This window comes from Leuciscus leuciscus, assembly GCF_965113295.1.
Source record: "Leuciscus leuciscus genome assembly, chromosome: 25".
Lineage (NCBI taxonomy): Eukaryota > Metazoa > Chordata > Actinopteri > Cypriniformes > Leuciscidae > Leuciscus > Leuciscus leuciscus.
The window spans coordinates 30,122,542-30,135,974 of record NC_138724.1 but is presented as its reverse complement, the minus strand read 5'-3'; the positions used below and the strand labels follow the sequence as shown (position 1 = coordinate 30,135,974).

Sequence of the window (13,433 nt, the reverse complement as noted above, 5' to 3'; positions counted from 1 at the left end):
TATATTCATTCTGACACCTGAGATCAAGAAAGAGAAGCAGAACCGGATATAGAAAGTCATATATAAAGTTTAATAAAATGAAATCAACAGGAACATTTTTTTTTTTGCATAATTTTACAGTTTAACAGTTAGACTAACTCCAAAACAACGGAAAAAGCTAATTTAGCACCTTCATAAAATACTCCATATTTCCAGTTACTAAATAAATGAGAATGAAGAAATGAAATTCTGAGATTATATTCATTCGGACACCTGAGACCAAGAAAAGGAAGCAAAACCGGATCCCAAAACCTGATATTAGACAAACAGAAATAAAATAAAGTTTAAGGCAGGCAGCAAATAAAACACTTTTAACACCGTGCCATAATTTACAGATGATCTGAATGATACACATTATGAAACACTTTACACACGTTCAGTGTAAAATAAGGCTTCACATCACACATTACACAGTTATTGGTGCAAATTCAATAAAGCACAGATTATAAAAAACTGTTTTGAAAAATGAAAATGATATGAACCGTAATTTATGAACAACTGCTTGCATCAGACCAAATATTTTTTACTTTTCATTATAAAATTATTACATCCTCTCAGCACTATTTCTATTCTGGAACTTAAGTTTAGTGCAACTTAATTCCGCTAACACACACATCGCACAGTTATTGTTGCAAATTCAATACAGCACAGATTATTAAAAAAAAAAAACGTTTTGAAAAATGAAAATTATATGAACCGTAATTTATGCAAAAACAAAAAAATAACTTTTCATTATAAAATTATTGCACCCTCTAAAAAGCACTATTTCTATTCTGGAACTGTTAAGTTTAGTGCAACTTAATTCCATTACCACACATGCAGTATTTTCAGCCAGTGAAGGAGTACCCGTGACATCATCACACATTGTACAGTTATTGTTGCAAAATTCAATAAAGCACAGATTATTAAAAAAAACTTTTTAAAAAAAGAAAATGATATGAACCATAATTTCTCGATGGCCGTTTGCATCCGATGAGCAGCCAAAAATAAATAAAATAAAAAAATAATTATGATTATAAAATTATTAAGGCACTATTTTGTGGAATTTGCATAGAGTTGAGTGCACGGTTAATAAGGTAACCGTTGCATCATCACAGGGTTGTTTTGTGCTTCCTCATGAGGTTGCGATAGTGCTAATATAATATATTAACTAATGTTAACTTATGAGCTGTGATTTATGGAGATGATTTGCCAAAAAAAAACGTAACTTTTCGTTATAAAACTAATGCACCCACTCAAGGGCACTGCACTGTGAACAAGAACCTGTCGTTTCAACTTAAAAAAGTCAGTGTTTGTGCCGCCGCCTTCATTTTAGGTTTAATCAACTGGAAATGTGAAGTTGTACTAAGCGACAACTTGGATATTTGAGTTGACTAAACTTAAAGTTTTCATGCTGCCTTACGCCTTACATTTTTAAGTTGAAACAACACTTTTTTTGTACAGTGCATTTCTATTCTGGAACTGTCAAGTTTAGTGCACCGTTAAAACGGTAACCGTTGCATCATCGCGATAGAGCTAATATGAATATGTAAATGTGTTGCATCATCATCATCATCTGAGTGTGGTGGTGGTGTGCTTCCTCACGAGGCTCTGGCTGGGGTCCCACACGCGGTACAGCTCCTGCAGGGTCCGGGCGTCCTCAGAGGCGTCGTGCGCACCGTACGGCTCCCGCAGGAACTGCTGGACGAGGAAGGGCTGGGAGTATTTCTGCAGCTGGAACATGTCTCTGCTCAGCGGCAGTGTGTCCACGCACCCCGACACCACACGCCTGAACTCCTCCAGCAGGAGGAACTCCTCCAGGACCCTCCGCAGGATCGGCCAGTCGAAGCGCCTGCTGTTGTGGCCCACCAGGAACGGCCCGTTGAAGGTCTTGAGGAACGAGATGAAGTCGGCGAGGGCGCGCCTGTGTGGGACGGTGGGAACGGGACGCCGGTTGAAGAGCAGGGATTGGCCGGAGACCGTGAGACCCGTGACCCGGGACGCCCCGTCAGTGATGCTGCAGCGGGGCAGGAGGTACGCGTTAAACGTCTGGTTCCCGCTGATGGCCGACAGCTGCACGATGTCACACGCAGACGTGTCTGAGGACAGGGAAAACACGGCTCAGCCATTATGACATTAATATTATCTTATTACCAATTAATTTTCTTTAGGCATTAGCGGATGGCATTTATATCAAAATGCCATCCGCTAATGCCTAAAGAAAATGAATTGGTTAACTATCAGTGCAAAATATTATGTTTAAAACACAATTTTTTACTTTTTTTATTTAATTTTTTACAATATTTTACTGTAGAATTTCGTGCATTGAGCTTTTAAAAATATTTTTCAGTTATCGTTAACCAATTAATTTTCTTTAGGCATTATGGGATGGCATTTTGATATATTTTATATATATATTTTATACTTATTAAAAATTATAATTTTTTACAGTATTTTACTGTATAATTACATGCATTATGCTTTTAAAAATATTTTTCACTTATACTGTAGTTAACCAATTCATTTTCTTTAGGCATTATGGGATGGCATTTTGATATGTTTTATAATTTTTTTTATTAATTTTTTTATAATATTTTACTGTAGAATTACGAGCTTTTAAAAATATGTTTCAGTTATCGTTAACCAATTAATTTTCATTAGACATTATGGGATGGCATTTTGATATATTTTATACTTTTTTTATAATATGATACTGTAGAATTACATGCATTGTGCTTTTAAAATTATTTTTCATTTATACTGTATTTAACCAATTATATTTTCTTTAGGCATTAGCGGATGGCGTTTTCATATACAAGTATCAGTTTTATACTTTTTTATTTATTTTTTTACTGTAGAATTAGATGCATTGTGTTTTTTAATATTATATTTTTCCACTTATAGTTATATTGGGTGACTGTTTTTCATATTTTAAACTAATTAGAAACGTATTATCAGAGCACATGGGGAAAACCAATTGTTTAGTCAATACTTTAAGAAGATCCTCTTGATTCGAACTTATGCTTGGCCTAAAAACTGACATAGATCTTGTAATTGTTCAACAATAAGGCATTACAGTTAAGAGCATTAATGGCTCCTCATTACCACGCTACGCTGGTAATTGTTAACATAGTTACGCATGTTAACTTTTTTTCTTCCTTTTTTCATTTGTAATGATCCCATTAACAAATAGGCTAGTCTATTATAAATTCTACAAGTTAGTCAAAATTGACCACAATAAATACAATAGAATTTGATAAGTAAAGGTGGTCATGAGTTTTAAAAGCTTTCTAATTTATGTGCAGGATGATGTTTTCTCTCTGTCTTAGTTTATCTAGTTGTTTTAGATTATGTTTGACTTTCTCCATTGTGTTTTAAAGCAGCAAATTCTCGATAGAGTTTAAACAAGTTGCACATTGTATCATCATCATCATCGCGATAGGAATGACTTGCGCAAATCTTATCACACTTTTGTAGCGCAGGTGAGTATACAGTATAGTACAGTACAGTCAGGGCCGGTTCTAGACATTAGGAGGCCCTAGGCAAAATTCATGTTGGAGGCCCCCCACCCCCAATAAAAAAACACTTGAAACAAATATGATTCCTAACCTTTTTATTTATACAACATTTAATTTTAAAAGCAGTATATTTTTACTTACACAGTACATAAGTTTGGACACATTACTATTTTTAATGTTTTTGAAAGAAGTCTCTTATGCTCATCAAGCCTGGATTTATTTGATCAAAAATACAGAAAAATAATATAGTGAAATATTATTAAAATTTAAAATAATGGTTTTCTATTTTACTATACTTTATATTTCTGTGATGCAAAGCTGAATTTAGTGTCACGTGATCCTTCAGAAAACTTTATAATATTCTGATTTATTATCAAATGTTAGAAATGGTGCTTAAAGGAGAAGTTCACTTTTAAAATGAAAATTCTGTCATCATATACTCACCCTCATGTTGTTTCAAACCTGTATGAATTTCTTTCTTCTGCTGAACACAAAGGAAGATATTTAGAAGAATGTCAGTAACCAGACAGTTTTTGGGTCCCATTGACTTCCATAGTAGGAAAAAAAATATACTATGGAAGTCAATGGGACCCAAAAACTGTCTGGTTACTGACATTCTTCTAAATATCTTCCTTTCTGTTCAGCAGAAGAAAGAAATTCATACAGGTTTGAAACAACATGAGGGTGCAGTATATGATGACATAATTTTCATTTTAAAAGTGAACTTCTCCTTTAATATTTATTTTATAACCTGTGATACTTTTTTTCAGGATTTTTGATTATTAAAAAGTTGTTTTAAAAAAGTCTTCACTATCACTTTTTATATATTTAACACATCCTTGCTGAATATTCCTGTTTTTTTCTGTATTTTTGATCAAATAAATGCAGGCTTGTAGAGCATAATAATAAACTTCTTTCAAAAACATTAAAAATAGTAATGGGTCCAGACTTTTACCGGTTATGTATGTACATATTAATCAAACTTTATCTAAGGTAATCTCTTTTTTGTTTAATGAAGATGTTATTGTTGTTGTTGTTGTTATTTTGCTGTTTTATTCAATTTATTCACAGTTCCAGAATCCCACTTCAGTAGATGAGCATAAGTGCTTTTATATTGCATTGCTACCTTAAATATGCTATACACAAATCAAGTGGAAGAGAAAGACACGATCGCTACTGAGCAGAAAAAATATATATAAACTGATATTATTGGCGTAATGTCAGGGTATAATCTAATCATCAGCAGAATTTAGAAGATAGACCCATAGATATGAGATCCTTTATTTGAAACATTTAAAAATGTTGTAGTGTGTTGGCTTTTTAACTTAGAATACAGACGTCTTGTCTTTTAATTTTATAGCTTTTTTACTAGTCAGCTCCCGACGCGATGTTATTCATTGTACGCGCAAATTCAAAGCGTCGCGTCTGGGCACGTTAATGACGCTCGCGCTCTTTTAAACTCGTAATAAAGCGGTGAATGATTTTTCCAGAAATGACGCTGATCTACAGTACAAGTTTATATTTAGAATACATTGCAATCACTCCAAAATAGATGACGACAACTCACACACCTGCATTATGAGCTGTGCTTCTTTGTGGGCTTTTGCCTCGCAGCACCTGATGGATGCGTTCGTTACACATACTTTCAGAAGCCGGCACCCGCTTTGTAACGGACACATTAATTGGTTTAACTGCAGTAATGTAACAGTCTATGGTTAAGATAAACATCGTCACTATTTTTAGTTAATTAATAAATATTGAAATAAATTGTAGATAGGACATTTGTAAACATTTTTTTTTTTTTTTTTTTTTTTTTTGTCCCTCTGTCTGGGCCCCATCCCGCCAATCGGGCCCTAGGCACGTGCCTAGTTTGCCTTTGCGTTAATCCGGCTCTGCGTACAGTACAGTATATATTCGTACGGGAACTTTGTGCTTATAAATGTGATAAAAGCATTAAACGCACGATGCATTTAATTAAGCAATGTCCAGATTCTATGTTTCCATTAACCATGTACACCCCCCACAAACTGCTCATTATATAAAGCTTAACAAATTATTGATGTTATCACATGATGGAAATGACACTAGTGTAGTCTAAACATGGCAAACAAACTTCACATGATGCTGTAAAAGCTGTAGAAGTGTGTGTTATAAAGAAGTTATACCCAGTCCAGTGGTTTCCAGGTCAAAAAACACCGGCGTTTCTGCGTCGACTATCATGGCTTTATCTGTCGAAACAAACCAGTACAGTTCATTACGCTTTATCAGTGTTGTTGCGAAAGTTACATCTCGTGTCACTGCTGTTCTCTGGTTAGCATAGTGAATCTCTGTGACAAACAACAGCCCTTTTAACCCTTTATTATACAACAGAGCTTTAGTTTGTAACATATTGAACACATATTAAAGGAGAACACACGCGAACTCACCGCTCGGGCTCGCGCTCCACCGGAACAACCTCAGCAGGGCTCGCGTGACCGCGCTTATAAAGCACGCGACTATGTCAATCAGCGACAGTCTGGGTTTATTTCCCGCAGATTCCACGCGTTTAGACCCTTTCATTTTGTCGTCTCGAATCGGTTTCGATTCTCCTGACTCTCCTCAGCGATCACTTTCGCTTTTATTATGAACACTCGCAGCGTAGGTGTATATTATCTATGCTGAACACTGATGACGGATCGATGAGCAATGCGCGCTCCGCCCTCACGAGGACAGCAGTGACCGCAAACGCCATGGCAACTGAAGTGTGGATGTTTGTTTGTTTCCACAGTCGTTTCTTAAGTTTCTGCTATGTTTGTTACCACAGTTATTACCGCGTTTTCATAAAAACTAAACTTGTATAAACGAGACCACATAAACGCATTGTGATTTTACTGTAAACTATTTTTATTATAATAAATCTAAATTAATCTGACAATTTTAATGTGTAAGCGGCTAGGGCGGTGCCAGAACATTAGTTTGAGTCATAATTTCAATCAAGGAGGAACTGGTTTTATATTAAAAGCTTTAAGTTTGCTTCTAAGTTTAAGTTTTACACATAGTTAAATCAAATGCTGTTCTGCCCAGCAACAGACACGCCCACTTCTGACGCGTGACTTGAGTTCTTCTAGTGACCGTGAAATATCGATATTGTGAAAAATAAGTTGGAAAACACATCTGTAAATGTAATAGCATCTACTTTATCTTGTTTCTATTGATTCTTTTAATTGTATTTTATAAGGAACTGTCTGGAAATAACATAAAAGTTACAGAAATGCAGGGTCTAACGTGTTAGAGAAAGGCAAGCCTGTTCAGAATGGACCATTTACTTAAAACAGCTAAACATAATTAAAGTGGATAAAATAATTAACACATTATGACAATAACACGAGTCATGAAATCTTTCCTTAATTTGACAGATTACAGAAAGGCACGTCCATTCACTTAAACATTTGTTTCGACAATTATAAATTATATAATTGTTAAATACTGTCAAATTATAATTATATATTATATAACGTTAATTGCTAAATACTGACATAAAGATATTATCCACTCTTTATACCTATTATTAAATACATTCTCTACCAGGACAAATAAGGAAAAGATATGCCAGGTTTCTTTTTATTTAATTTTTATTTTTTTAATAAGACAATGATTATGTTCATTTTTCTTTTTACATCCTTACACATTGATTTGCACAATAAAGAAATATTACACAAATTGCACCGTTTACAACTGCGCTCACGAGAGCACAAACACAAAATCCAAAAGCACAAATTTGTTTAGACTTACTCTGTCCATCAAAACACACAGCGCAGGTTCATTCAACATAAAATAAGATATTACATCCCTCAAATGACATCCCTTGTTTTCAAACATACAGAAACATACTCAAGTGCGTGATCGCAAACGCTTCTAGCTACGCAGGGTCACGTGTCTCTGCGAATAGCGCGCGCTTAGAGCTAATTAGCATAATAACGGTTTAAGGTCAACTACTGACGAGGGACAGTTTGAAGAGAAGTTAGTTAATGTTAGACTGTCAACATGTTTATAGCTAGCTAGTTAACGTTAGCTAAATCCGGTTTAACGACAGACATTTGAAGGTAAGTACTAAAGCCACACAGTTAATATATGTTAAATATGTACGGAACTGCATTCGGGTTTGCGTATTTGCATAGAGTATGTTTCTGGCCTTAATCATGATCTTAAATACATAAGCTGTAAAAGAGAAACTCTGACAATAGTGTAGCATGCTACAGTGAGTACATTCACTTACGCAGGACGCAACAAACCACCGCTTCCTTCTTACCGCCTGTTTTTGAGCATTAGTGGACTTAAGGTTAAGATAGTAGTACCCAAGTATACTGATCGAAACATTAAAACATAGCTTAAGTCTTTCGTGACATTGCACCATGGTGATGGTTTCTTGCAATAGGCTATGATATGACATAAATATAGACATAGATATATGTAACTGCACATCAAAAAGGAGTAAACAGCTTCTGGAGACACATTCCCTGCACACAAACAGCAGTGTTCACTGTGTAAACTTACTATAGTTTATATTAAAGCTTCGAGCTTTATGCTGTTATGTGTCCTTGTTTTCTATGAACGTTACTGCTATAAATGGGCATCTTAAATGTCAGATTAAAGGGTAAAAAACACAGCAGAGGACCCTGTTTTAGATGCGCGTGTGATAAATTAGCCCTAAATCAAAAGTACACTGCAAAAAAATGCTTTTCTTACTTAGTATTTTTGTATTGTTTCCAGTCCAAATATCTAAAAATTCTTAAATCAACTATCAAGACGCATTTCAAAACGCAAAATTTGCTTAAAATAAGAAAGCAAAAACTCTTTCCCCCCTAGAAAACAAGACATAATATCTTATGCTATACTACTATGGTAAATGCATCTTGATGTAAGAATTTTTTGATATTTGGACTGACTGGAAACAAGGCAAAAATATTGAGCAAGAAAAGCACATTTTGCAGTGTAAAAGTTTAACCAAAAAGGACGTTGTGGCCAAGAGAACTAAATACGTGACTCCGGATGGCACAGTGGAACATTACACCAAAAAATATATTTATATACTTAAATTTCACAATAAAATATCCGCATGTATAAAACACAATATACTTTAAAAAAGCAATTTTACAAAAAAAATTCAAGTCCTGATTTTGTTGCACAGTAACACTGATGGAAAAAACCCGACGAAACAAACAACAGTGATTAAAACTACAGCAAAGAATCATGGTACAAACACACTTGACTTTTCATCCCTATTCATCCTTTTGATTTTCCATCTGAAGGGAAAACGTGTTTCTGGAACCAAACAAAAAAAAAAAAGAAGAAGAAAAAAGCAAAACCGTGGGTGAATCTCACTAGAACACGTCCGGGTCCAATTTCACCCCAGAATCAAAACCATTTTGCATAAAGAAAATCTCGATTATTTGCTTTATGCAAAAAAAAAAAACAACAACAAAAAATAACATTAAAGATCTGTTTAGGGAAGAAATAAGACCTGGACCTCGTGCGTTCTCGTCAGACTCACCCATAAGAAACTCAACATACAGAGACGGACACCAGATTCACACAAGTTTTCCATCTGCAACACAAAAAGACGTTATTTTTTCACGAGGGTCAACCAGCAGCACAGGGAGTTCAGCTATGTACACCATTCATTCAACCCTTATCAATAATATAATATTATTTTACATATTTAGCACTTTATCAAAGGTTTTAATCATAGAGTGAAAACAATGGTAGCAATACGGCATGCAGTCAGTTGAAGTCATGTGACCTCTCATTGGCTCAGTTCTGTAAACATGAAAATGGACATCACAGGTTGATTAAAAATCGCTCTTTCCCAGTTCAACTATTCTTAGAATCTGTTGTGAAGAACGGACCGGTCCAGCAGGTCCACTTTACAGTCAGTAGGTCGTAGATATGGGTGCGTTCATCTTCTCGTTCAATATTTACACCGTACTTTTTGTTCATTAGCAGGACTGTGCAGAGAAAGGCTGTGATGGTTGATCTCCAAGCTTTTCTCTTTCGCTTCGAACGTTATTCAGACTTTTATTGGCGTTTCTGCGTTACCAGCTCCAGCTAATGTCGGACACCATCATGATCACACCATGAACTCATTACTCCCGTACAGCACTAAAGGCTGAGAAGAACCAAATTCGTGCTCTCGTCTGCGAACGCCTCCTTCCTCGCGGGACTTTGGCGGGCAGCTCCGGTTCCCTCGGGGTCGTGGACGGGTTTTCTCGGAGCTGGAGGCACATCGGGTGGTCAGGGAAGCCTGTTCCAAGCCCTCCTGGTCGGGGAGAATGTGCAAATCCCCACCGGAAGAGGCGGAGGAGAACAGAGGCCCGGAAGAGGAGGAACGGAGCCGATAGTGAGGCGTCTCGGAGGAGAGCGAGGCTACGGCCGAGTCCACAGAGTCCAGGGATTCGGGCTGACGTCGTAAACCACGTCTGCTTTTAGACTCGGACTTCCTCCAGCGCGTTGCCGACACCGTGCCGGTGATTCTTTCTAAAAAGGAGACGTTTGACACTACAAATCACGTGCAAAACCGTTCACCGAAAAATTACAATTCTGTCATCATTTACTCGCCTCTCAAATGAAGATTTCTTAAAGGTTTCTGTCCCTCCGTTTAACCCTTGTGCGACCTTGTGGACACTTTTGTCTTTTTCAGTTTTTGTTGTTGTTGTTGCCTGTGTTAATGCCAACTGCATACATTTTGGCACATGTGTGTATTTTTATTGGAATTGTCACCCCGATTTTTCTTTGTTAAATATATTTTGCCCTACTAACACAAAATAGTTCCTCTCAGGACAAAAATGTCCCCATTGAAACCCACAGGTTTTTAACAGGTTTCATAAAATATATATTTTATATAAAATAATGTTCATAAATAATTTTCATAAACTTAAACCTCTAGAACTTTTTTATTGGTTTTACTTTTTACTTCAACAGTAATCTGCCATGGGTCTTCTTTAAAATGAAACCAAACTTAAATCTGTGCTCACAAGCTTCACATTTTTGTGCACAAGGGTTAAAGTCCAGGTAACCACATCTTAGAAGATCCAAAAAGGTCATAAATGCGTCATAAAATAAATCTGCATGAATCGAGACGTTTAATCCAAGTCTTGTGAAGAGATAGAATTGCTTTATATGATGAACAGATTTAATTTAGGCATTTAATACTCGCATATAAACACAAACATAGACATTTGTTAAAGCTGCCGTCGGCAAGTCTGGCAGATTGGGTCGATTAGCCAAAATTTTGAATGTTTACAACTCTCATGCCCCTCCCCACTACCAGCGAGCACCCTCCCATCGAGGTCGTGCTCGTCAGTGCGTCACTGTGCGTGTGTACCTGATTTTCTGTGAACGCGTCCGTCTCTTCAGCATCTATCAACACCATGGACTCGGAGGTAGGCTGCCCTGGCTAATCTATCCATAGATAGCAATAACCGAGGAATTGGAAGCTTGTTAGTAGATTTTCTCTCCGCCATCACGCTTCATGCAATCTCCAGGCGAACTTCAGGCGTGGCGTGTGCATGTGATATTAACGTGCGCGAGTGAGGGGGGATCTGTGGCGTGTGCACGACCTGTGATTGACAGTCAGATCTCACACCCCCCTGCGCTGATTGGACCTGATGAAGCGGGAGCGCTGGATTTTTGCAAAACAAATAACACGCTCCAGGTGGAGTTAGAAGCTCGGGTTTTTTTCTAAAACCACCTTATTTATGTTGTTCTGTCGGATTATAGTGTCGATTACACTGAATATGATCAAAAAAATTTTGCCGACGGCAGCTTTAACAAACAAGTATTCATTATTTCAATTATCTCATTGTTTCTACATTAAAATATTACATTGTTTAAATTAATACATTTTTAGCTAACTGTGATTTTGTACATTTCTGAAATCCATAATTAGACAGTTTCCTCTGATAACAGATCACTGTAAATTGTAATGTAGATTTTCTGTAAAGCTGCTTTGAAACGATGTGTATTGCTAAAAGCGCTCTACAAATAAATGTGAATTAAATTGAATTGAATCATATCATTGGTTAGATGTAGCCTGGCTAACGTCAGACCTCGTCTCATTGAGACGTGGTCTGGGAACCACATGTTCATTTTCTCGTATTTGAGGCGTGGTTTACGAATGCCCAGAACCGTTTATTGGGCGCTACGAATGTCTATCAAATGCGCCTGTACGTAGCTCATAGCCAATCGTTTCAATTATACCAGATGACGTGTGTAGAGTGACAGAAATTCGATTTTTGGATCTTCTAAGTTCTGGTTTTGTACAGAAGCATCTCAGGTTGTGTTTCAAAGATCAACCAAAGACTTATGGGTTTGGAACGACATGAGAGAGAGTAAATGATGACAGAACTCTTTAAAACTACCACAGAACAGCGCCGTTACCCCATTGATCGGACATGGCACCTTCCGACTCCATGAGGTTTTCCGAGCTGTCTGCTGTCCCGATGGATGCTTCCGACTCCAGCATCTCATCATCAGACGCTCTGGGATCCAAAGCCAACATCTCATAGGTCAGTTCTTCCCTAAAATGAGTGAAAAACAGGTGTGAATGAAAATAATAAATCCGCCTCACCACCCTCCTGAACTTCTGATGTCTTGTTGTGTTTTTATGTGGGGCGTTTGGTTCATGTCTGATCATGTGATTCCCTGTGTTAGTCATGTGATTGGTTCATTGTGCACAGGTGTCCCTTGTCTTGTCATTAGTCATGTGTATTTAAGCCCTCATGTTTGCCACATGTCCTTGTCAAGTATTGTTTGTGTAACCACTGTTGTTCATGCCACGTCATGCCTTTGTTTTACGTTTGATATTGTAATGGAAATAAATGCTGCACTCGCCAAGCTCGCCTCCAGTGGATTTGTTACAATTCCTCAAAATATGATTATGTTCCACAAAATAAAGAAAGTCATACATATATTTGAATGATATTCTTACAGTGGTTTAATATTTCAAGTGATCTCTCCTATTCAATCATAACCTGTTCTCATTCACTGTTCACTTCCAAACTGTGACTGGGTTTAACTTGAGAAAATACAATTTAAAAAAACGAATGGGTCAAACTTTATATCAGGTGGTCTTACCTACTACGTACTTATCCATTTGATACTATATACTTGTGTTCATGCATGTTTGTGCATTGTAATTACATTTAAAGTACTTGTATTTGTAGTTACACTGTTCATTTTACCCCTAACTTTAAGAGTTATAATCCTAACCCGAGCTTTACTCCTCAACCCAACCATACCTCAAACTCGTAAGGAATAAATGTGGGGATTTTCCAAAAACAACAGTACACAGTAATACATATTCTTATAGGTATTTAAAGGGATAGTTCACCCAAAAATACACACCTAGGATGGCTTCAGGGTGAGTAAATCATGGGCTAATTTTCATTTTTGGGTGAACTATCCCTTTAATGTCAGTACATAGAAACGTAGAAACGATAATCATGATGTATAAGGTGTTGACGAACTTCTCTTTCTGCAGGTTTTCTATCTGCATAGTCAAAACTTTCTCTTCTTGCTGCATGGCGGCTTGCTGCTGCTCGCTCAGCCCAGACTCCGCCCCCTCCTCGCTTGGCTCCTCCCCTTCGGTCATCCGCGGGCTCAGTGGCGGCGAAGGCGTATGGAGACCGCTTTTGCGTAAACGCCCTTTACCCTGAAGACACAGCAAACTGGAGCATGAGAAGCGAGCAATCGATGAGGTAAAGCTGAAATCACGCTAGACTTTGCGAAATTACTGCAACATTTGATATGAAGCTCTAGTGCGTCTGTTTTTAAAACTAATAATAATAAAAAATTGTAACTGATGAAATATTAGCTTTTAAAAGTCAAAATTTGTAGTTGGAATTCATTGAAAATGAAGCT

The 13,433-nt window shown here is 37.0% G+C and overlaps 2 protein-coding genes across 5 annotated transcripts in view; both read right to left on the bottom strand.

The window, feature by feature from the left end:
• Nucleotides 1–49: 49 nt before the first annotated feature.
• plex9.1 (PML-like exon 9.1) lies at nt 50–6,185 on the bottom strand. Its single transcript, XM_082160766.1, has 3 exons — nt 5,963–6,185; nt 5,702–5,764; nt 50–2,117 (listed from the first exon to the last, which is right to left on the bottom strand). Exons 1-3 carry the CDS (start codon nt 6,093–6,095, stop codon nt 1,591–1,593), a joined length of 723 nt encoding a protein of 240 aa, XP_082016892.1. The 5' UTR covers nt 6,096–6,185; the 3' UTR covers nt 50–1,590.
• Nucleotides 6,186–7,129: 944 nt separating this feature from the next.
• The window catches only part of myo9ab (myosin IXAb), a 56,302-nt gene continuing 49,998 nt past the window's right edge, over nt 7,130–13,433 (bottom strand). For 3 of the 4 annotated variants that reach the window (XM_082160609.1, XM_082160611.1, XM_082160612.1), the window contains 3 exons: nt 13,040–13,224; nt 11,952–12,091; nt 7,130–10,070 (listed from right to left, as the gene is read on the bottom strand). In XM_082160609.1, coding sequence (XP_082016735.1) covers nt 9,643–10,070; nt 11,952–12,091; nt 13,040–13,224 — 753 coding nt within the window. In that variant the 3' untranslated portion in view covers nt 7,130–9,642. The remainder of the gene's footprint in view (nt 10,071–11,951; nt 12,092–13,039; nt 13,225–13,433) is intronic. The other variant, XM_082160610.1, reaches the window with a different exon arrangement.

Bases quoted from the DNA above. Each gene is read 5' to 3' on its own strand.
- plex9.1 (XM_082160766.1), bottom strand. From the start codon at position 6,095: ATGAAAGGGTCTAAACGCGTGGAATCTGCGGGAAATAAACCCAGACTG. The intron at 5,765-5,962 runs GTGAGTTCGCGT...TTGTTTCGACAG, and splicing joins GTGGAGCGCGAGCCCGAGCG to ATAAAGCCATGATAGTCGAC. The intron at 2,118-5,701 runs GTATAACTTCTT...CCCTGTCCTCAG, and splicing joins CCTGGAAACCACTGGACTGG to ACACGTCTGCGTGTGACATC.